The sequence below is a fragment of the Pseudochaenichthys georgianus genome, chromosome 22 (assembly GCF_902827115.2).
Source record: "Pseudochaenichthys georgianus chromosome 22, fPseGeo1.2, whole genome shotgun sequence".
NCBI classification, from domain to species: Eukaryota; Metazoa; Chordata; class Actinopteri; order Perciformes; family Channichthyidae; genus Pseudochaenichthys; species Pseudochaenichthys georgianus.
This window is the reverse complement of record NC_047524.1, coordinates 18,118,578-18,137,748: the sequence shown is the minus strand read 5'-3', so window position 1 is coordinate 18,137,748 and position 19,171 is coordinate 18,118,578. Positions and strand designations below refer to the sequence as shown.

General features: G+C 43.2%; 2 protein-coding genes across 3 annotated transcripts in view; one reads left to right on the top strand and one right to left on the bottom strand.

The window, feature by feature from the left end:
- The window catches only part of dnajc17 (DnaJ (Hsp40) homolog, subfamily C, member 17), a 36,874-nt gene extending 18,686 nt beyond the window's left edge, over window positions 1-18,188 (top strand). For both annotated transcript variants that reach the window (XM_034111671.1, XM_034111670.1), the window contains 2 exons: window positions 545-664; window positions 17,618-18,188. In XM_034111671.1, coding sequence (XP_033967562.1) covers window positions 545-664; window positions 17,618-17,734 — 237 coding nt within the window. In that variant the 3' untranslated portion in view covers window positions 17,735-18,188. The remainder of the gene's footprint in view (window positions 1-544; window positions 665-17,617) is intronic.
- Window positions 5,880-10,641, bottom strand: LOC117467804 (cdc42 effector protein 3). Its single transcript, XM_034111672.2, has 3 exons — window positions 9,921-10,641; window positions 9,663-9,816; window positions 5,880-8,195 (listed from the first exon to the last, which is right to left on the bottom strand). Exon 3 carries the CDS (start codon window positions 8,061-8,063, stop codon window positions 7,440-7,442), a length of 624 nt encoding a protein of 207 aa, XP_033967563.1. The 5' UTR covers window positions 8,064-8,195; window positions 9,663-9,816; window positions 9,921-10,641; the 3' UTR covers window positions 5,880-7,439.
- Window positions 18,189-19,171: the final 983 nt, after the last annotated feature.

Below are 19,171 nucleotides of genomic sequence, written 5' to 3'. Positions count from 1 at the left end.
CCGAAGCAGACATTTGCAGAGAGCCACATTTGTTTACAACTCACTTGCCCCTCTCGAGTCACCTACTGAGTTTGAATATTACTAAATAAGACACCTGTCAAAGACTCCCCAGCCTCAGGACAGTGTCTGCAACCTCAACTTAATGTTTTAGTCATTCTGTAGCATAGAAACCTCTGCTGATGGCAACCATAGGACGGAAGAACTTGAGCCGCTTCATTGTTCTCCACACTGTCTGGATCCTCAGGCCCTTTGTCGCGATGGTGTACTTTGTTGTTGTGGTTTCCTCCCCATAACGTGTGGTTTCCTACAGAGAACATGTCTGCCAGTCTACAGGAACTGGGCACAGGTTCTGCGGTCTCTGTCTGTCCATCTTCATGTCCCAGACTTTACAATACACCTTTGTCTGTGTCTACTTGTGTTTCTCGTATTTAGATAATACCCATGTGTAAGATGGACACATTTAACAGCTTTTAGAACAAGGAGAATAAAATACTTGTACAGAAACAATCCGAAGATGCACTCACTGACTACTCTGTGTTTTTAGGAGCTGGCAGCTAAGAATGAAAGTGGCCTGAGTGAAAACCCCTTGAAGATTTCGTGGCTCGAGGGACAGCCCGAGGTTATTGCTCCAGCATCTCAACCTGGCCTGTTCATGTCTTCACAGGTACCGATATATAACCCAAAAATGCACTGTTGTAATTTCCTCCCTCCCTCATCAAGCACGTCCGCCCAATGTTACAAAATCTTCCAATGTACACAGCTTCCAACACAAACGCTATTGCCTAAACACTGTCCCAGGAAGACAAAGTATGTAAACCTTCTGAGGTTTTACTTTTCTATCGGCGATTGGAAATATTACCCCAGTGCCTGCACTCCCCTAGTCTGGTGTAAAACAATGTGTTTTGTTGAATGGGTTTTAGTTTATTTGCTTTGGAGTGGGTGAGGCGCTGGCCCTGCACTTGCCCGAAGCCCCCTTCCGGCCACTCATTAACACACCTAACCTGGGAGACCCCAGGAATGCTGAGTCACATGGCAACCCAAGAGAAGCAGAGTGAAATAATGGTAGCATGGCACGTCAGACTGACTGGATGTCTGCATGGGTGCCAAGTGAGCCTGCATTGCTGTTGATAATACAATAGTTATTATTTTAGGTGGAATGTGTTTTTTTATTTTATTTGAAGGATTTACTTTCTGCAGGCCAAAGGTTTATTGAACAAACCCCAGATGCTTTATTCAGAAACTCTTAATACAATTTCCCTCTGATGTGTTGCCTCTTGTGACTTGGAAATCATGTAGTAGTTCGTGCTGCAATGTCGACTTTTTGAAATTGATTTTGCACGCCTAAAATGTTGTCTTTCGCTACAGCTCGCATGCACACACCAAAGGTACACTAACTCTTTTCCTGTCCAAGGATAATCTCATTTGAACTACAAAGGTTTTTTTGGTTGTTCTTTTTTAACTTGACATTACATTAGTATGAAGTAATGTCTTTTTTCAAACCCACTGTGTCCATTTCACTTCTTTCATGTTGTGATCCTTACCTGTGAGGGATTTTGGATCCGTAGACTCTCTCTATCTGCAGAGCTGCTGCTGAACTGGGCTTCACCTCTCCACTCTGTGTCGGACCCCCTTGTCAAGGCTAGCATGTGAGGCTCAGCCTGCACACTGGGACTTGTCACACTAATCTCTTTAAATGTTATTATGGTAACCCGTTTTGCGTTACATATATCCAAAACTGATTGCTTCATCTTTCTTTTTTTGTCCTGCACACTGGAATAAAAACATTACTATGACCGGGTAATTTTCACATTAGCCATCAGCGAGAAAAGTTCTCGCTAAAGAGGCCCCACCTGACATATTGGGTGAACCAGTGTAGATATTAGTAATGTTGTTCCACATCTGGCTCGGGGTCAGTGGACATGGGGGGGCATTTGAGAAAAAGAGATAGACGTAATAAGAAGCCAAAGCCTTGGAGGTCCTTCTCCCACAACTCTATCTGAAATCTAAAAATGTGATTCCTCTGCTGTCCTGTACTCTTGCATTGCAACCCCACACCAGCCAGCTGCACTCAGAGCAGCCTCGCTGAGGACCAGTGCTTCTTTAACCTCATCAATCCAAACACATCAGTCAGAGAGTCAGAGTCTCACTGCAGGGAGCTCGGAGACACAGGCGTATGACTTCAGCCTCAGCTTCAGTTCCAGCTCTGCTGAATGAATTTGGGGCCTAATGGAAAGGGTGCACAATTCCCCTTGAAGACCCCCCCCTTCGGGTCCTGAGACCTTGAATAATACTAACTCTACCATGATGCGTTTTGATTTCCACTGCTTTCACAGAGGGACACCCAAATGAACTGTTTAACTCACCATGGATATTAAAAAGTGCAACATAAGGAAGGGGCACATCTTCCGAACCATGTGCTCCCCTATTCCTGACTCAATTCAGACCCCTCTCTTGGGAATGGATGTTGTTGTGTCTTCACCCTTTGATATCATTTAGTAAGAGATTGGGAACTGGCCATGAATAGGAAAGCAGTGCATGGGAAATTCTCAGTAGCTATATTAGCATTGAATTAAACACAGTTGCAAATCTCAGTGAATTCTGAATGAGTCACGTTGCCTGACTCAAATAAAGATAGTAAGCCGTTGTTTAAAGCGGTGAATGATTTCGGCCGGTGGGCTTACAGAAAGAGTGCATGCCTTACATACTGTACATTTTAAATGTAGCGTTTAAAGAAAGCTGACGCATCAAACTGTGATTTCACATGCGAGAATGTGACTTATGATTCATATCTAACCTTCGTGACTTTCTCGGCTATAGAATCCCTATCTAACTATTTTCTTTCTCTGCCAGACTGAATGCTCGTGTCTCCGGAGATATAATACCATCATAAATCACTGTGTCTGGATTCATGGTTCATGGCACAGTTTAGCGTACCATATTATTTAACATGAATCTATCGTAAAGCCTTTGAATTTGAGCTTCCTACGCCTGCTTCTTCCATCTAGAGCTGGAGAGGCATCGCGGGCTTGTCACGATAGAAACCAGATGCAGCAGATCTGCTATTCTCGGATTGTTTTTCCAACCCGCTGGTTTGCTAGTGCTTGAAAAGCGCACTCTCACCTAAAATAGCCCCTGAGTCTGGAAGAGATGCTCTGCATGTGGCACAGTCCACCGTGGCCTGACCCGCTCTCTGAGTGGAGATAAGGGACTTTAGGATTTACTAATAGAACAAATGTCATTATAACTATTATTGTTTAGTACCTGATATTAATTTTGTTTATCATATTTGACTGGATCGGACGGTTTAGATTAGTTATTAATAATTGATGAAATCAAAAGTAACTTACAATACAATAAGCAACAGAGCATAGCTCAGCAAAGAGTTTAAATTAATGTTGCAGTAAAAAATAAGATGCAGTTAAGTGAGTAAGCTATACAAAATGGGTTATAAGAGCAGTTGTTACTTCTGTAATGGAGTGTAGTGAGTAAAGGTTTAAATGCATCTTGGGAGAAGGCACTGGCACCCAATGCGGCGAGGCTGATGGCTGGTAGAGAGTGGACGTGCCAATGGAGCCCGTGGGGAGTGGAAGGAGGTGTGAGTCGAGAGAAACGAGACATTATATTCAAGGTTGGGGATGTGTACCAAAACCCTCAAGGAACACAAGGCAACACAGTTTACAGAACATATACACTGGTTTAGGGAAGCCTAAAATACACAGATATGTTTTCTCATCAGACGCAGAATGAATTGTTTGATTATGGTTTGGTCACAAATGAATAATTATGGTACACTCAGTTAATTATACGTATCATAACTTACAAAAACTCACCTCTTCAATCTGGCTTTTAATGTGTGATTGTTTTTGTATTGCTTGATTTTGATTGGACTTTAACTATATATATTTATTTGTTGTTCTTTTCTTTTCACTATATCTGTAAAGCGTCTTTGAGCACCTGTAAAACAACAAAATGAATCTATTATTATTATCATGAGGGGGGATAGCTGTTGTTTACCGCCGTTACCGTCTATAGCTTGATGATACGTTCCGACATGCAGGCCGGAATAAACAATATATGTTTCACAAAATCCCCCGTTGTGTGTGTGAAACCATGGAGTACATTTCAGTAGCATCAGGTCGAGTAGGAGCTGTAATAACAGTATATACGGACACCATCCTATTTGCCAAAACAATATTTAAAGTTTTTTAGTTTGTGCCTGACAAAATAAACAACTCATAAGAGCTTCTATTTAGTGAGATGACAAGATATCTCAGTATTCTGTATGACGGCACGGGGAGAGAAGTGGTTCCAGATGTGATTGGGATACTTCACAGCTCGGCCAGTTTGTGCTGTGCAGACAAGATAATTTGTCCTCAATTACAGGCTCTTTCTTCTCGCATCAGTCATGTGGCTAAACACTTGTTGAGTTTAAGTTTATGTGATTCTTAGAGCTTATGTCGTCATGGCAGCAAAGGCCTTTTCAGCCAAGACAAGATTTTAATTTGTAAAGAATGTTTGGGGTTTTAAAAAAACTTTTAAAATGGTTTTTTGAATATCAAGAATGATTGCTGTGCATTGAATACCAATATGCTTTGATATTATAATTGTTTCTTTTATGTTGACGTTTTTAACCCCTTCTTAGTTTCACAATATGTGACAATCTGACATTTCACAATTCTTCTGCCTCTTTCAAATCAATGAGACTTTAGCCGCGTTCACACTGCGGTACTTTTCCCACAAAGGTTCATGCGAACTTAGTTCATGATCGCGTTCACAACAAAATGAGCCGGTACTAAAAGTAGTTCATGCGAACCTTTTTACCCCCTCGAAAGTCCCTGCTCTCTAGCAGGGACTTTCGAGCGGCTCTTTTTTGAGAAAAGAGCTATATTCCTGATTGGCTGGGCGGATTGCAAACCACGCCCCGTAAAACTCCCAAAAAGTTTTGTGAAGCCGCCATTTTATTATCCTCGCATTAGCATTATTAGCATTAGCCCAGCGCAGAAACGCAGAGAGACTAACTTATGGCAACACAACATAAAACATGGGAGCGGTGGAGATGAGGAGGTGTTGGCGTTCTGGCGATTTACTCGGAAGGCTTCAGTAGAAGCTGCTGTGACTCCCAGCAGCTTCTACTGAAGCCAGTCCCCAACTCCGGGGACTTCCGGCCGGCAGTATACGCCGTGAAGTGGTTTGCAGCCTGCCAGTAAACCCAAAGCAGAAGAAGAAGAAGTGACATCAGCGGCTTCATTTGCCTAATCCACCCCCAGGGACTTTTTCTGGTGTGAACGCGATCTGTACTTAGTTCATGCGAAATCAACTAAGTTCGCATGAACCTTTGTGGGAAAAGTACCGCAGTGTGAACGCGGCTCTTGATCGTCTTTCATGATATCAGCCAGACACTGTCCAATATAAAGTCTTGGGAACTGAAAGTCTCTTTCCTCTGCTTATCTGGAAAAGGTAGCTCGTAAAGAAAAGTCTGACAAACAACAGGCACACCCTGGTTAGCTATTTAATGTCACCTCTTTATGATGCAGGTGTGCCTCAGACAGTTGCTCTAAAGTCCAGTTCACTGTAACACACTATTTGAGATTCTACATGAAATCCTGCTCGACATGCCTGTGTAATTTGGGTTTGTTTGTCTCTCCACCTTGAAATAATGTTGTGCTGCATGCTTTGTTGGATAATCCAAGGCTATCTGGAGAAACTGTTAGGCAAGGCTAATTGCCTGCTCAGTGACTTCTGACAGATGAAAAGCCAAATAAATGTCTGTCCGTCAGGGTGTGTAAACAATCTCATACGAGCTCTGTTAAAATGTTGACACGAGCAGCTCTATCCCACAAAACCACCAATCTTGGAATTCGAAAGATATTGTTCTTTACTTCTCAAAAATACAAAACAGTACATTCAATCCAGAAAAAAAAAATGTTCACAATGCGTTACTGTCAAATCATATAAAAGAAAAATGAACAGTGATATCCACTTTAAAATGGGAGATGGCAAAACAGATATACAGCGCAGACGTACCCACAGACGTTGCTGTTTCTGTTTGGACATACATAGAATTCTAAATCTATTGCTAGAAGCGGGACACTTGTGGTTGGTATATTTTGCAGAATGCCCCATTGGGAACTCAGGAATGCGACGGGTTCTGCGTTTGCCCCACAGGCTTTCCTGGCAACCCCCCCACTAAGGCACAGACTGAGGCTCTGTCCCAGCTCTCCAGGCCTGAGCAAAGTGGACCTAGATTGTCTGCACAAATCTCAGTTTGACCATGCGTGCTTACATGAAGTACACGTGTGTTTCTCTATACTTGTGTGCCAACGTATGTGAGATTCAAGCGTGCGATCTTCACGTGACGGGGGTCTGTTTTGTCAGAAGGTAGTGTTTAAACCCTCATCAGGACTTTTGCTGCAGTAATGGATGTCTCTGGTCCTCCTCCCTTGACACCCCCTGCATATGTGGAAGTATCACGTTACCCTTTACCACTTTCCTTCTCGTGCGCCACTCACCAGAGCATCGGACTCTGATTTGCAGCTAAGAAAACAGCCTACTCCAACTTTTTATTTTTTCATCTAAGGTCTTGGACCTGTGGCCCAACTTGGTCTGCAGCCCAACCTGCCACCACTGGCTGGCTTTTATTGGAAGCAGAGCTAAGTGTTTGTTTTCACTGCATTGTTGGGAATGAGAGATGGGGGGTACCTTGGTCTACCTATGAGCGGGGCCTCTGGGATGCGTGCGGAGGAAAAATTGCCCTCTGCACACAATAGATTGGCAAGCACGTCGAGAGCCAAGACATCACAGCTTGAGGACCTTGGATTCCAGCCGCAGCTTTTCTTTTCTTAAACACAACACTCTTAAGTCTTAACAGCCGTCGTCAGTGCTCTGCTTTGTGGTTTGAGGGATTACATAAGCAAAGGAGCAAAGTAAGAAGAGCTGAAAATGGCCAGCTCGGTATTTGACATCCGTCGGAGTTCAATTATTAACTAAAACATTGTATCCACCTCTCCAAGGGGTAACTCTAGGAGAACATTAACTATGGGTCATTTCTAGGTTTCACCTTTTACATTTTGTTTAAGGATTAATGTTTAACAAATGTTGTGGACCAATGTGTGCAGACACAATGGTGCTCCTATTCAAAAAGCAAACATGTTTTCCTGAAATAGTCAAAAAGAAATCATCATTTTCATCCTGTCAATCAGTTTTGGTTTAAAATAGTAGTTTCCATCCATTAAAGCATGGGTGGGTCAAGTTCTCCCGAAAGGATTTGGTCTTTACTTGGTTCCCAGGTATTATCAGAAATCTCCAGATTTATTTCAACAATAGCTGCTTTAGGGTATTGTTTTGTCCTTAAAATCCGGATCATATCTCAATAGAAAGGTGCCGAATTGGATATTTTCTCCATATTCCAAACCTTGCTGACGGCCTGGCTCCTACGCTGTCTATTTGTGGAGTTTGTCCATCACCTGGAGGACATCATCCAGGATTGAAGGACCCAGGTCGAGGCTGAAAGAAAAGCCACTGTCCTCCTCCTTATGCTGCAGTCCAACAGTTTTGTCAAAAGTCTCTGTGGAGTCTTCATCTCTGTCTGAATTCAGACTGCCCCGTCCACCGCTGTGAGCCAGGTTGGGAGCAAAATTATTCCCTCTTTTGTACCCATCCTCCTTTTCCATCTCTGCTTCCCCGTCCTCATTGTCCAGCAGCGGCATAGAGTTGCATATCTTTTTTTTCTGGGACATGTGTAGGAGGCCTACATGCCAGTCGGGGCTCTCGGAGCCCTCGGCCTCCTCCAGGTTCACACGAGGGGGCTTTGGCGGGGGAGAGCAGGCCAGGAAGAGATTCTGCTCGCTCTGGGAGCTCTGTAAAAGCAGATTGTGGCCCATCTTTAAGAACGACAGATCTCCAAAGCTGTCTGTGTTGGAATCGTTGCCAATATGTGAGAGGTGGCGGAAATCAGCCAGTGGGAGGCTGATCATGTTGACAGACAGCACCTCCCGGCGCTTGGTGTTCCTGTTGGGCCAACGACCGGAGGCTGGCTTTCTGTGCAACGATGTTCTGAGGGGCATCTTGGCAGATACTGTGAGAGAAACCTAAATGTTTTTATCTATCCTTTTTTTATATATCCTCAGTCTTTAAATCCTTTATCCTTCTTTGTTCGACAAGGATTCCTTAGGAAGTGATGAAGCTCATAATTCCATCTGCATCAAAACACAAGAGAAGAGAAATTAGAATTCACCAAGTTAATAACTTGATTGCACTTCGTTCTTAGTAAGGATAACAAGTAAAAAACATATAAACCCAATTGTACAATTAAATGTTTTTAATGCACGACAGCCATTCTTGATATAAAAAAAACACTGACACGTATAGATCCGTTTTTGATCGCTCAGGCCTCCTTCACATCATGCGAAGATATGGCGCATGTCTGTGCTTGTGCTTGGAAATTGTAGCACCAGATGTAAGTTTTGGACTGATTCAGTCGGCTTGATGTGAATCGGGAGCAATTGTTAAGAGATTGCACCTGCTCCACTTGATTTTGATTTAATATAGTTGATATTATTTGGCAGTACAGAGTTGTTCCAACAATGCTTTGAAGCTTCCATTTCTAAATATTTGCTTTTCAGATCCCAGTTTCCTCCCGTGAATGCAGGTGTGGTCTGCAGCCTACTCTCTTAAGGAAGTCTATTAGCTTTCTTATGACTTCCCGTAACAAAAGCAACAACAATGCATGTTCCCAAAATGATTGTTGTTATCCTGCATGTTAAAGTCAATCATATTTCTTTACATTTCGTTTTTAGAAGAACATGAGATTTTTGTTGACAGGAATCAGAAATTTGAACATATGTTTCTGATTTGTTAAAAAAATAAAAATCGCTGTAGTTCAGTTGTTTTATTTTGCTGTAGTGTGAGAGATAGACTCTGGATGTGGAAGTGAATACAGTTAGATATTTTTATTACATAAACAACACTGTAGGCAACACAGTTCAAACTAAGCTCTGTAATGTAGTTTGGCGTTATTATAAAAACGTTTATATCCACCAACAAAACTTAAAAGGAAACATTCATGGTCACATTTAACCAATACAATAACAATTAAAATGAAAGTCTTACTTACTTAAAAACAACAACATAATTCTGCGTTCCGTCACCTATAATCATTTTATTGAGTAAAACAGAACTCGGTTCATCAACGCTGGCATGTCGATTTAGATAATCTGCCCCGTGTCTGATTTGACGGTCTCCCAAACGGCTCGGCCCACATTAGATCTGCGTTCGTGACTTGAAACACTCACTCTGTACATTTGTAAGCCACTACAGCAAACCGCTTTTGTTGGCCTGTAAAGGTTTTATCGGCACTTGAGTAGCAGCGGGAGATTGGAGAGCGTGGACACAACAGCATTCCTTTCCAAACATGTCAGTTTGGCCAAGAAGGAGTGTTAGGACTTCAACCATGAGAATGTTGTTCGGGAAACGCTTCACGATCAAGTACAAAATTAAAGAAGCCCCATTAAAACAGGTTGGCCAAGAAACGATTACAAATCTTCCTCAATGCTGCCATACATCTCTGGAGCGGACAACACATCTGTCGAATGTAAACTTTAACGACGGGTTAACACTAATCCAGATTATTCCTTTAATGCAGGTAAAGATGAATGTGTTCTTACCTGTCTTGCTGAGCAAATGCAAGATATTTGAATCCAACACATGCACACACGTCTCTGTCAGGGAAATGGGCAGCGTCTACCTGCACACCCTGACGAAATGATCCTCGACATGATGGGGCTTGTTCAACGGCTACAGAGGATCTCACTGAGCAGCCTAGACACACAACAACAGACCGAGTGACTTCTCCTCAGTCACATAATCACAGTCAACTTTTACAATAAACTGTAGCATTTAAATGCCTAAAGAGTGTCTCTTACCTTTGTCTCGTAAGCACGTTTTTTCAGCCCTTGGACATTTGATCCCTTTTTTGTAGCTAATCCTCTCCAGTGTAAACCCCCTCTCGCATTGAACAGTGATTCAGGTGTGTTGCCGGTGAAAGTCTTCTTTGCCTGAGAGATTAGCCAGGTGAGGTCAGAGTACAAGAGCGCTAAGCGGTCCAGGTAAAGGCTTTTCTTCCTTTTCCCCCCCTTAAGGCTTTTACTATCTTACGTTGTAGTCATCCCGCTTTAGAATGGTTGCCAGCCGTCAGATGATATCATCCTAATTGCGGAGTGAGCTGGCTTTTTAGTCATAAGTGTTAAAGTATTCCCTGCAGTCAGATTGGCTGCACCCATTACCTGTGGGACAGTGGTGGGACACACAGAAGACGGTTATAAAAAGTACGACTCATTTGGAGAGCTTGAAGTCGAGTTAGAATAGGTTACTGAGTGAAGGACAGTTTGCGTGTGGGTCATAGATTGAGTGCTTGTGTCTAAAAGGGAAGTCATCGCCAGAGAACAAACGGGTCAGCCACCCAGTGGAGGGGGTTAACTGATCTCTAATCTCCATGTCATTGTCCCTGAGCGCTGCTGGTTTGCTGATTTCCTGCCTGCTGCTGGCGTGTCTAAAGCCCGCTCCACGGGCCCTTCTGCCTGACTGGAGGCCTTTAGCTTCTCTGTGTAATCAAAGCACTCTATGACACACAGACATGTATGTACAGGCACGCTGGGTTGCACAGGAGAGATAACTTGTTGCATTTCCAATTCTCACGCCCCTGGTATGTTGCCTTTGCCTTTATGAATGCTGTCGCAACAAAGGAATGGAAATTGTGTCGGAACAGCAAACCTTTTTCCCTGCTCTTTGGAATTTGTTTGTGTTCAAAATGGCAGGGTTAAAGCCCTTTGTTGTGCTCTCACGAGGAGTAATTGTTACTTATGTTCATGCCATTTTGGTTGCATAATGGTTTGGAAAGTAAAAACATATATATTATATTCTTCAACTCGAGTCCCAGTGTTTATAAGAAGAATATATTCAAACTTAGACACAGTCATGCTCTGGGTTCCCAACCAACTTCGACAACATAGTGTTCCAACAGAAAGGAGGACACGGCTGTGGATCCATGTATCCTTGTTCATTAGACTTAAACATGCAGGATGTTAAGGAAATGGACAAATCATATCTTTCACCACTCTATAAACAATAGGCAGGCCGTGTGATCGTCTCTTCTCCCGCCCTGCACTCCAGCGCCAGACCAGTGTGTTAGAGCCGACACAATTACTCACGCAAATGAAATTATCATAACATTTACTCAAGATCGAAACAGAACATTTGAAAAAGATTTTTCTTCTGAGAAGCCCCATACTTTCTCCAGCTATAATCACAAAGCTGCTTTAATGCTGGAAGACAATCGGGGTGAAGAGCTCAGGTTATCTGTAGTGCTGGCCTTATAAGACCTTCCGACTGACCAAGGTCGGCCTCACGCTGCAGTTATGTTTGCATGCTATGTAGTTTCAGGGCTGGTACGTTAAGCCTTAGCTGAACTTCTGTATAAGCCTCTTTTCGAAGGCCTGACCATAGCGGGCAGTGTGGTTGGATGCAGCTATGCTGGGCCTGAAATCTGGGATGCTGCATGTTTTGTTGTTGTTGCAGGATAAAAAGTGCTTCCAGATATTGCTTTGACTGGCGCTAGAAGCCCAAACTGAGGCTTTGGTGGATATTCTTCTGGCTCTTTGTTCTTCAGCTGCCGCTGTATCGAGGCCCTCAGACTGCCTGCAGCATCTAGACGAGATTTACTGTCAAATTGTTTGATATGAAAAGCATTATCCAAATGACTGCAAACATCGGACAAACTATACTTGCGATACAATTTGATTGTAGTACATCTATGAATGGGTATGTCAAGAATGAGTCCAGACGGTCCATTCATTGCTCAATCTTGGGTCGTCCACAAAACGACCCGTCTCCTAATCAGTTCCCAGTAGCTACTCTTCGTCATGTCCTTTAATCAATTCTGGTGAGAGCACGTGTCATCATCCCAAGCATTGTCGTCACTGTTTGTCTCCAAAGATATGACTCAGGTATGATCACCTTTGAATGTGCTCCAACACAAGTCTGGCAGTCTGGCTGCTTAGAGGAAGTACTGCTTCTCACATGACAAAGGTCTGACATCAGTCAAAGTCCAGGTGTTATCTTTTTGAATATCAAGTGCAGACTCATTATCGCATGACAAAGCTTACAGTAGCCTCTAACCAACATGATGACACATCTGGATGATTAAAGGAGAAACATACATTTCTGGGAAGGTAATGTATATTGATGCCAAATAGCACAAAAACACAAAGTAACTTAATTATTTACATTGTAGGTTTTAGACATAAATACGTTGCGGTGCCTGTTTTTTCTTTCTAGCACCATCCCACATTTTTAACTATTTACAAAAGTGTTCAGGACTTCGTGTTACATTGGGCATAAAGCAGGAAATGCAGCATCTGTTTTTCCGTCAGAGAAATATGATTTTTACGGGAATTCTTGTGGAATTCTCCCTCAAAGAAATGTTATAAAATGGTCATTTGGTGATATTCAATACAGACATTCCGTACTTTTGTTGATCTTTATTTATGGTTTTGAACGTATACCATGTACAAAGCTTTCTATTTAGTGTTTTGAGTAAAAAAAAAAGTAATGTACATACTGTATGCATAGCTCATTACATACTTACTCTGTCAGTGAAGGCTGGGAAAGTACTGCTGTGTCTCCTGGCACAGAATCATTAGTAATTATAAAATCATAATTGAGATATTTACATTACTTTGAAGACTGGAGGTATGATGTAAACCGTTACACAGCAGGATACATTCCACCGCTGGTTTGTTCTGCACGTAAAACGATATAATATAGATAAGGACCCGCGCACAGACATTTCAAATGTTTGGAACCTTGAGTTCTTTTTTTCCCTCCCCTCATAACGCCTTTTAAGTTCTTCCCGACATCTCCAAGGTTCAGACTGCATTCTTATCAGTGTCACTTTTGAGAAGTCTGTTGCAATCAGAGGGCTTTTCCCGGAAGGCCAGGATGTGAAAGACATCATTGTGCTGTTACAACGATGTATTGTTGGATATTAAAGAGGCCAAACCCCCACATCTCCCTATTCTAGGATCCCTGAGCTCATCCATCACAAAGAGCAATGCCAGGGCACTGGGAGTTCAGGCCTTCGCTGCCATTTCTCTTTTCACTGTTTATTTCTTTAACTTTAACAGCTTCCAAAAGGCTCTCTCCCTCCCCGTCCAACAGGGTTCTACTCTGTCTTAATACCGTGACCACGTACAACCATATGCCTACACGTGCACACAGACGCTCACACACTTCCATCGCACTTCAAATCCATTGACGTTTTTCTCCCTTGAATGACCTTTGAGTGTTATTGGCTATCTACAGTCCACACGTAGCTATCACTTCCTGTACAGCAGTTCATCCAGGAACTGTAGTGCCTCTAATCTAAAATGTTCTACATCCTATAATCTTTTTTAAAATGTGTTATCCACTGCCGTTATTTTGATTTCGTCTCAGAGAAAATAAGGAAATATGCATTGTCTCTTTTTTTTATTGCAGCACAACTTTGTGTTTGTTTAAATGAGCATACACAGTAAATACCTTTCCCAATGGTTGTACATCTTTACAGGTTACATACACATTACTTGTCAGTCAATGATCTGTAGATGTATCGACTAAGATTGCATTCTGTTCAGACAAACACTGTTGCTGTCAAACTAAACGAGGGCTTGCCTGGGAATTCCGTTCAAAGACCAGATGTTTGAACTACATGTGCATCCACAGGGTTAAATACAGGAAGTACATTTGGGCCTTAATCTCTGTGTAGTGTTTGTCCTTTACTAACAAAAACATTATAATAGACCAGACCTTTGGGGTTTTATGTCTGCGAGTCTTATAATGAACGATGATTAATCCTCCACCATTTACAAAGCTTCAGTTTTGTCTGCGGAGGAATTTCACCTTGGCTCCGCTGACTGTTTGTTTGAGTTAGCAGGAGTGCTCGGGCCACCCCCCCCCCCCCCCCAGCGCACACACACACACACGCACACACACTCTCACACAAAGACACACACACACACAAATGATTTCTAAATATGTGTTTGCCTCTCATAAATCACCTACTCCATAGGTCTGTCACACACACACACACACACACACACACACACACACACACACACACACACACACACACACACACACACACACACACACACACACACACACACACACACACACACACACACACACACACACACACACACACACACACACACACACACACACACACACACACACACACACACACACACACACACACACACACACACACACACACACACACACACACACACACACACACACACACACACACACCGCCACCACACGCACTTCAGATAAATAGCCCCTTGATTAACTTCACCAGAGTGCATTAGAGGCAGGCATGTTAGCCAGCACCACAGAGCGGGTTGTGGAGACGAAGCCATTTCTTCCCTTGGCAGCCAAGTCTGTGAAGTTCTCGGCTTTGAGATAGTTAGTGGTGTTAATGAGTAATCCAGTCATCTAACACAAATTGGTAACCTCTCAGGCTACAAAGTGAAGGGACAGTATAATGTTTCAAAGTTACTACAGTGTAATCTCAGTGGCTGGAGCAATACAATCCGCCGAGAAGTATATTTAAATTACATTTTCACAAAGCTTTTAAAGTCCAGTTTATTACATTGGTGTATCAAGTAGCTGCACAAGCATGTTCATACAGTCTCTGGTTTTTCTTAGTGTTCATTTACAATCATTTGTAATGCTTGGGGTTGACGCACTGTTTACTGACAATGCATTACAACATATTCATGAGCTTTATACTATCTGATTGTGAAGAAAACAAAATTGCGCTTATTGCATGTCAACTCTTTCCGTGTGGCCGTGAAGTTGTGTGGTCTCCCGTTTAGGTGCATCAATAGCACAGTAACAGCAAAGTGATGTCAGCTGTCGGGATCTTTGTGTATGCAACACATTAAATACCTAACTAGGATAAATGGATGTATGGCACGAGGGATGGTTTTGATGAGAATGTAAATTATGTGAAGAATATGTACAGCAGCCACAAGTTCTTAACCCTGATTTCGGAGATCTTTGTCCTGATGTTTTAGTTGGGAAGAGTATAAGGGACATTTTAAAGAAGGAAAACGTCATATACACAATTTGTGTTTTGGTGAAAGTAAACGTTTTAGTTGATGCACTAATGCTTGTAATGGATGATAGATTATTGATATTTCTCCAAATGACTTTTTTTCATATATAAAGAAATAAATCCTTCTTTACCTCGCCTGGAAGTCTAAAAAAATATATATGAATCTTTCTCCTTTCATTCTTTCCCTTATGCCTGGCCTTTAAACTCCTCATACTGGATCTTACATTTGTGTTCATATATATGTTTGTCCGTAAAAACTACTTTTCGAGTCAGAAACTCCTCAAGCTAGTGATATCTTCCATCCACCCTAGTTCACACTCGTCCCTTCTCTCGGGCATTCACACACACTTGTTTCCTCAAGTACACATTGACTCGTGCTCACACGCTTCCACTCTCACACACATCTCACCCAAACACACATCGAGGAATGGTGTAATGTGCAGCTGATCTGACAACTCGTGCCAGGGCAACACAGTGGCCACCTGCGCTGAGAGATGCCTCCTGCTGTGTGTGGGAAGGAGTGTGAGAGAGTGTGTGTGTGTGTGTGTGTGTGTGTGTGTGTGTGTTACACTGCCTGACTCACAGCACTGGTGGTATTCATGATGTAATTTGGCTGGGGTGTGCTGGTTGGAGGCCTGGCCATGCGCTGATGTCACACAGCTAATCCTCAGCTTGTTTGTGTGCGTGTGTGTGTTTTACTACTATCCTACCTCTGCGGTGGCCTTGTGCCCCGCTCTCTTGGCTTTGTAAGGGGGGCCCATTGTTTGTGTTCTGCGGTTTCCTCCTCACCCTGGGCCCCAGTGTTACTGCAACACACTCACATATACGCAGACAACCAAGTGTTTAGTTACAGGGTGATGCAGTGGCTAAACATGTACATAAGCTAACACCTCAGGCAAGGAAACGGCCCTCATCCTGAGAAGAGATGCGTCACGCTGCCCATGCAGCACCTGCTAATGCTCAGAATCCCCCCTAACTCATTAGCGTGGTACAGTCCGCCCCTGACCACATCGGGAAGAGAGTAGGTCAGTGACCAATCGTGACATTTCTCCCCCTGCACTTCAGCGTAGCGGCCAGTAGAGGGCAGGGCAGAGTGGAGCTCCTGAAAAAGAGCTCAGCGGCCTGCATGTATATTTGCTTGTGTTTCGTTTAATTGGAAGATGCAAGACTTGTTTATTTACCTAATGGTGCTCGCGTGATATTTCAGAGTTACGTGTCAGACAAGGGCTTGAGCTCACATTACTGGAATGATAATCGCAGCTTTCCTCAATCCAGGGGTGGAGTGGGGGGGGGGGGGGGGGGGGGGTGTGTAACTCCCCCTCACCAACCCTCTCCTCTCTTCTTCCTCCGTACTTACCCTCTCTCTCTCAGCACATAGATGCTGGAGTCCCCGTGATGTTTTCCAGATGCTCGGCTAGCGCACTGACGGGAACCTACCTCTCCTGCTCAAATGGCTCCTTCAGTCCTTCATGCACACACTCACTCTCTCTCCCACTGTCTTGTTAGAGACACTTCCTTGGCCGTGCAGACGTCATGGATATAATCCTACAAAACCATGGCCGACTCTGTGGACACATGGCCTCCCTCCACTTTAAAAATAGGAACGATGGCCTCTGTGATTGTGTATGTTTGTGTTTTTTATGCATCATCCCTAGGTGCATATTTAAAAAAAGAGTCCACCCGTCTTGTTTCTGGATGTGATGCCGCATAGATCGTGACCCGTGTGTTTGTGTGTAAGACGTCTGGTGTTCCACCCTGCTTCATTAGCCATTAGCCAGTGGCTGCCGCCCCCACCAGAGTAAGATAATCCGTCGCCATCGTCAGCCAAACTCAGGCCCTTCAAAGTCATCACACAAACACAGTAAGAGGCCGGGCGACTGCCAGGCTTAATCCAAGCCCTCGTTTTGGGGTTGAATGACCTCAGGCAGCGGAATTAGCCTGTCACAGTTGCTCTGCGGGCTGCTGTCACAGAGATGAGAGCATCCATCGAGCCGCCGGGCGCCCACAGACCCTGTCGTGAAAGCAAACAGACAGCAGACGGTGACAGTGGTGTCAAGAGTGTGCTGCCCGAGTCGATGTTGTCATGATATAAAATACAGGCATGTTTCACTTTTCTCTGATTCCCTTCCAGTGAAATGCATCAGTGGAAATGTTCTTTACATATTGATTAAAGGGCTACTGCGCAAAGTGTACACTCGCAGATCAATTTACACGTGGGCAGTTCTACGCACCCTGTGAACACGTGTTGATGTCATGTCTTCTGGGTTTTCTCGGCTTTGGCTCAGAGACAACTAATCAATATGTATCCTATAAAACCATGAATGCTTAGGCTACAATTATGACGTCACAGCCTCATTGTGTCTGAATTCACTGACAGAAATGAATCCAATGTTGACTATAATGTGTTGTTACATTTTCCATGGTATAATAACCCCCCCTCCCTCTGTCTCCCTTCTACAGGGTCAACTGTCAAATGAGCGCGACTATGAGAGTGTGGTGATGATGAAGATGAGACAGGCAGCTGAGCGACAGAAGCTCATAGAACAAATGCAGAAGGAAGACGATGAGGAAGCCTAGTCGCGGCACAGCTCGGTACCAGCCTGCAACAAATCCATCAATACCTGTTTTAGGCTTTAGTTTCATAAAGCCTTTTAATTATTTTGTCATTGTTTTTTGTATGCAATACACTATGTTAAAAAATAAATATTTTGAATGACTAACAAGAAACATTTTACAATCTGTGGTTCTAATCGACGTGTCATGTTTTTTTCCTTTAATAAGAACGTAGGATGACAGAGAGACAGAGTAGAGAAGAAGTGAGAGCTGCTGCAGTGGTGACCCAGAGGTAGGATCATAATGCTCAGGCTGCAGGGAGGACTCAGTACTGAACACTATTGCGTGTATATAATTTAATTGTAAATTAGACTTTTTGTTCAAAATAAAGAGCACAAGTCTGCAGCATGTATTGCTGTTTCAGATGGTTACAACATCTAGTCTGTTGACTTTGCTGCAATAAACTGAGATGAATAGATGTTTCATCTAAATGTGTTCCATTAAACCTCCACATACTCATATTTGTTTTTCTAAAGATTGTGGGGATATTCTTTCTAGTCATAAAAGTAATACATTCCAATGAAGCTTAACACACTACTAGAAGACATTACGTTTAACTTCAAAACCTGCAAGCATGGAGAAACAATACATTACATGTCACTTGTAAGACGCTTTTAACCAAAGCGACTTACATACTCAATACTGTGGAGCAATTTGGGGTGAAGTGTCTTGCCCAGGCACACAACGACATGCTGACTGCAGTGGGGTTTGAGCCTGATCCCAACGCACAACCCACTGCACCACACGCCTCCCACCAGACAGCTCGCTGAGGTCCGTTTGACAGTCAGAAAGAAAATAAGTTGAGTTTGTTTAATCTGTCCCAAAACCACACAATCAAAACAACACATTTGACACGGGGTGAAGTGCTGAATGCTTTCTTGGCAGGGAAAGGTCGTTTTTCTGGAGTCTTGTCACCGTGAGGTTGAAAGGCAACTACCAGATAAGTCACTGCTCCCGGCCAAGCAATTGTCTGGCACATAACCCCCCCCCCACACAACCACATGTGGCTCAGGATTCAAATCGAAAGGACAACCATGAGAGTAGTATCGATCTTCTCATCTAACTCCGCAAAGAGCCATTGCTTTAATCACTGAAAAGCTTTTCGTTATGAATCCTGGAATGATCTCTGAAATTCTACCGTGTGAAAACGGCTACAGGAATCATAAGCAGAACATGAGCATCCATTTTTCCATCATGCATATTATTGCAGAAAAATGTAAGGTCAAAACCTTTTGGAGCAACATACTGACCTTGGTGTCTTCACTTCGTCCAAGTCATCAAGTCCAATTACCAGATTGAATTGAAAACATGCCTCTTGCTTCAAAAACTGTTCCTTTCCTATGATATTTTCTCTAAGTTATTAATTTATACGCTGTTCCATAATAGGCTTACGTAACCGAT

Bases quoted from the DNA above. Each gene is read 5' to 3' on its own strand.
- LOC117467804 (XM_034111672.2), bottom strand. From the start codon at position 8,063: ATGCCCCTCAGAACATCGTTGCACAGAAAGCCAGCCTCCGGTCGTTGG.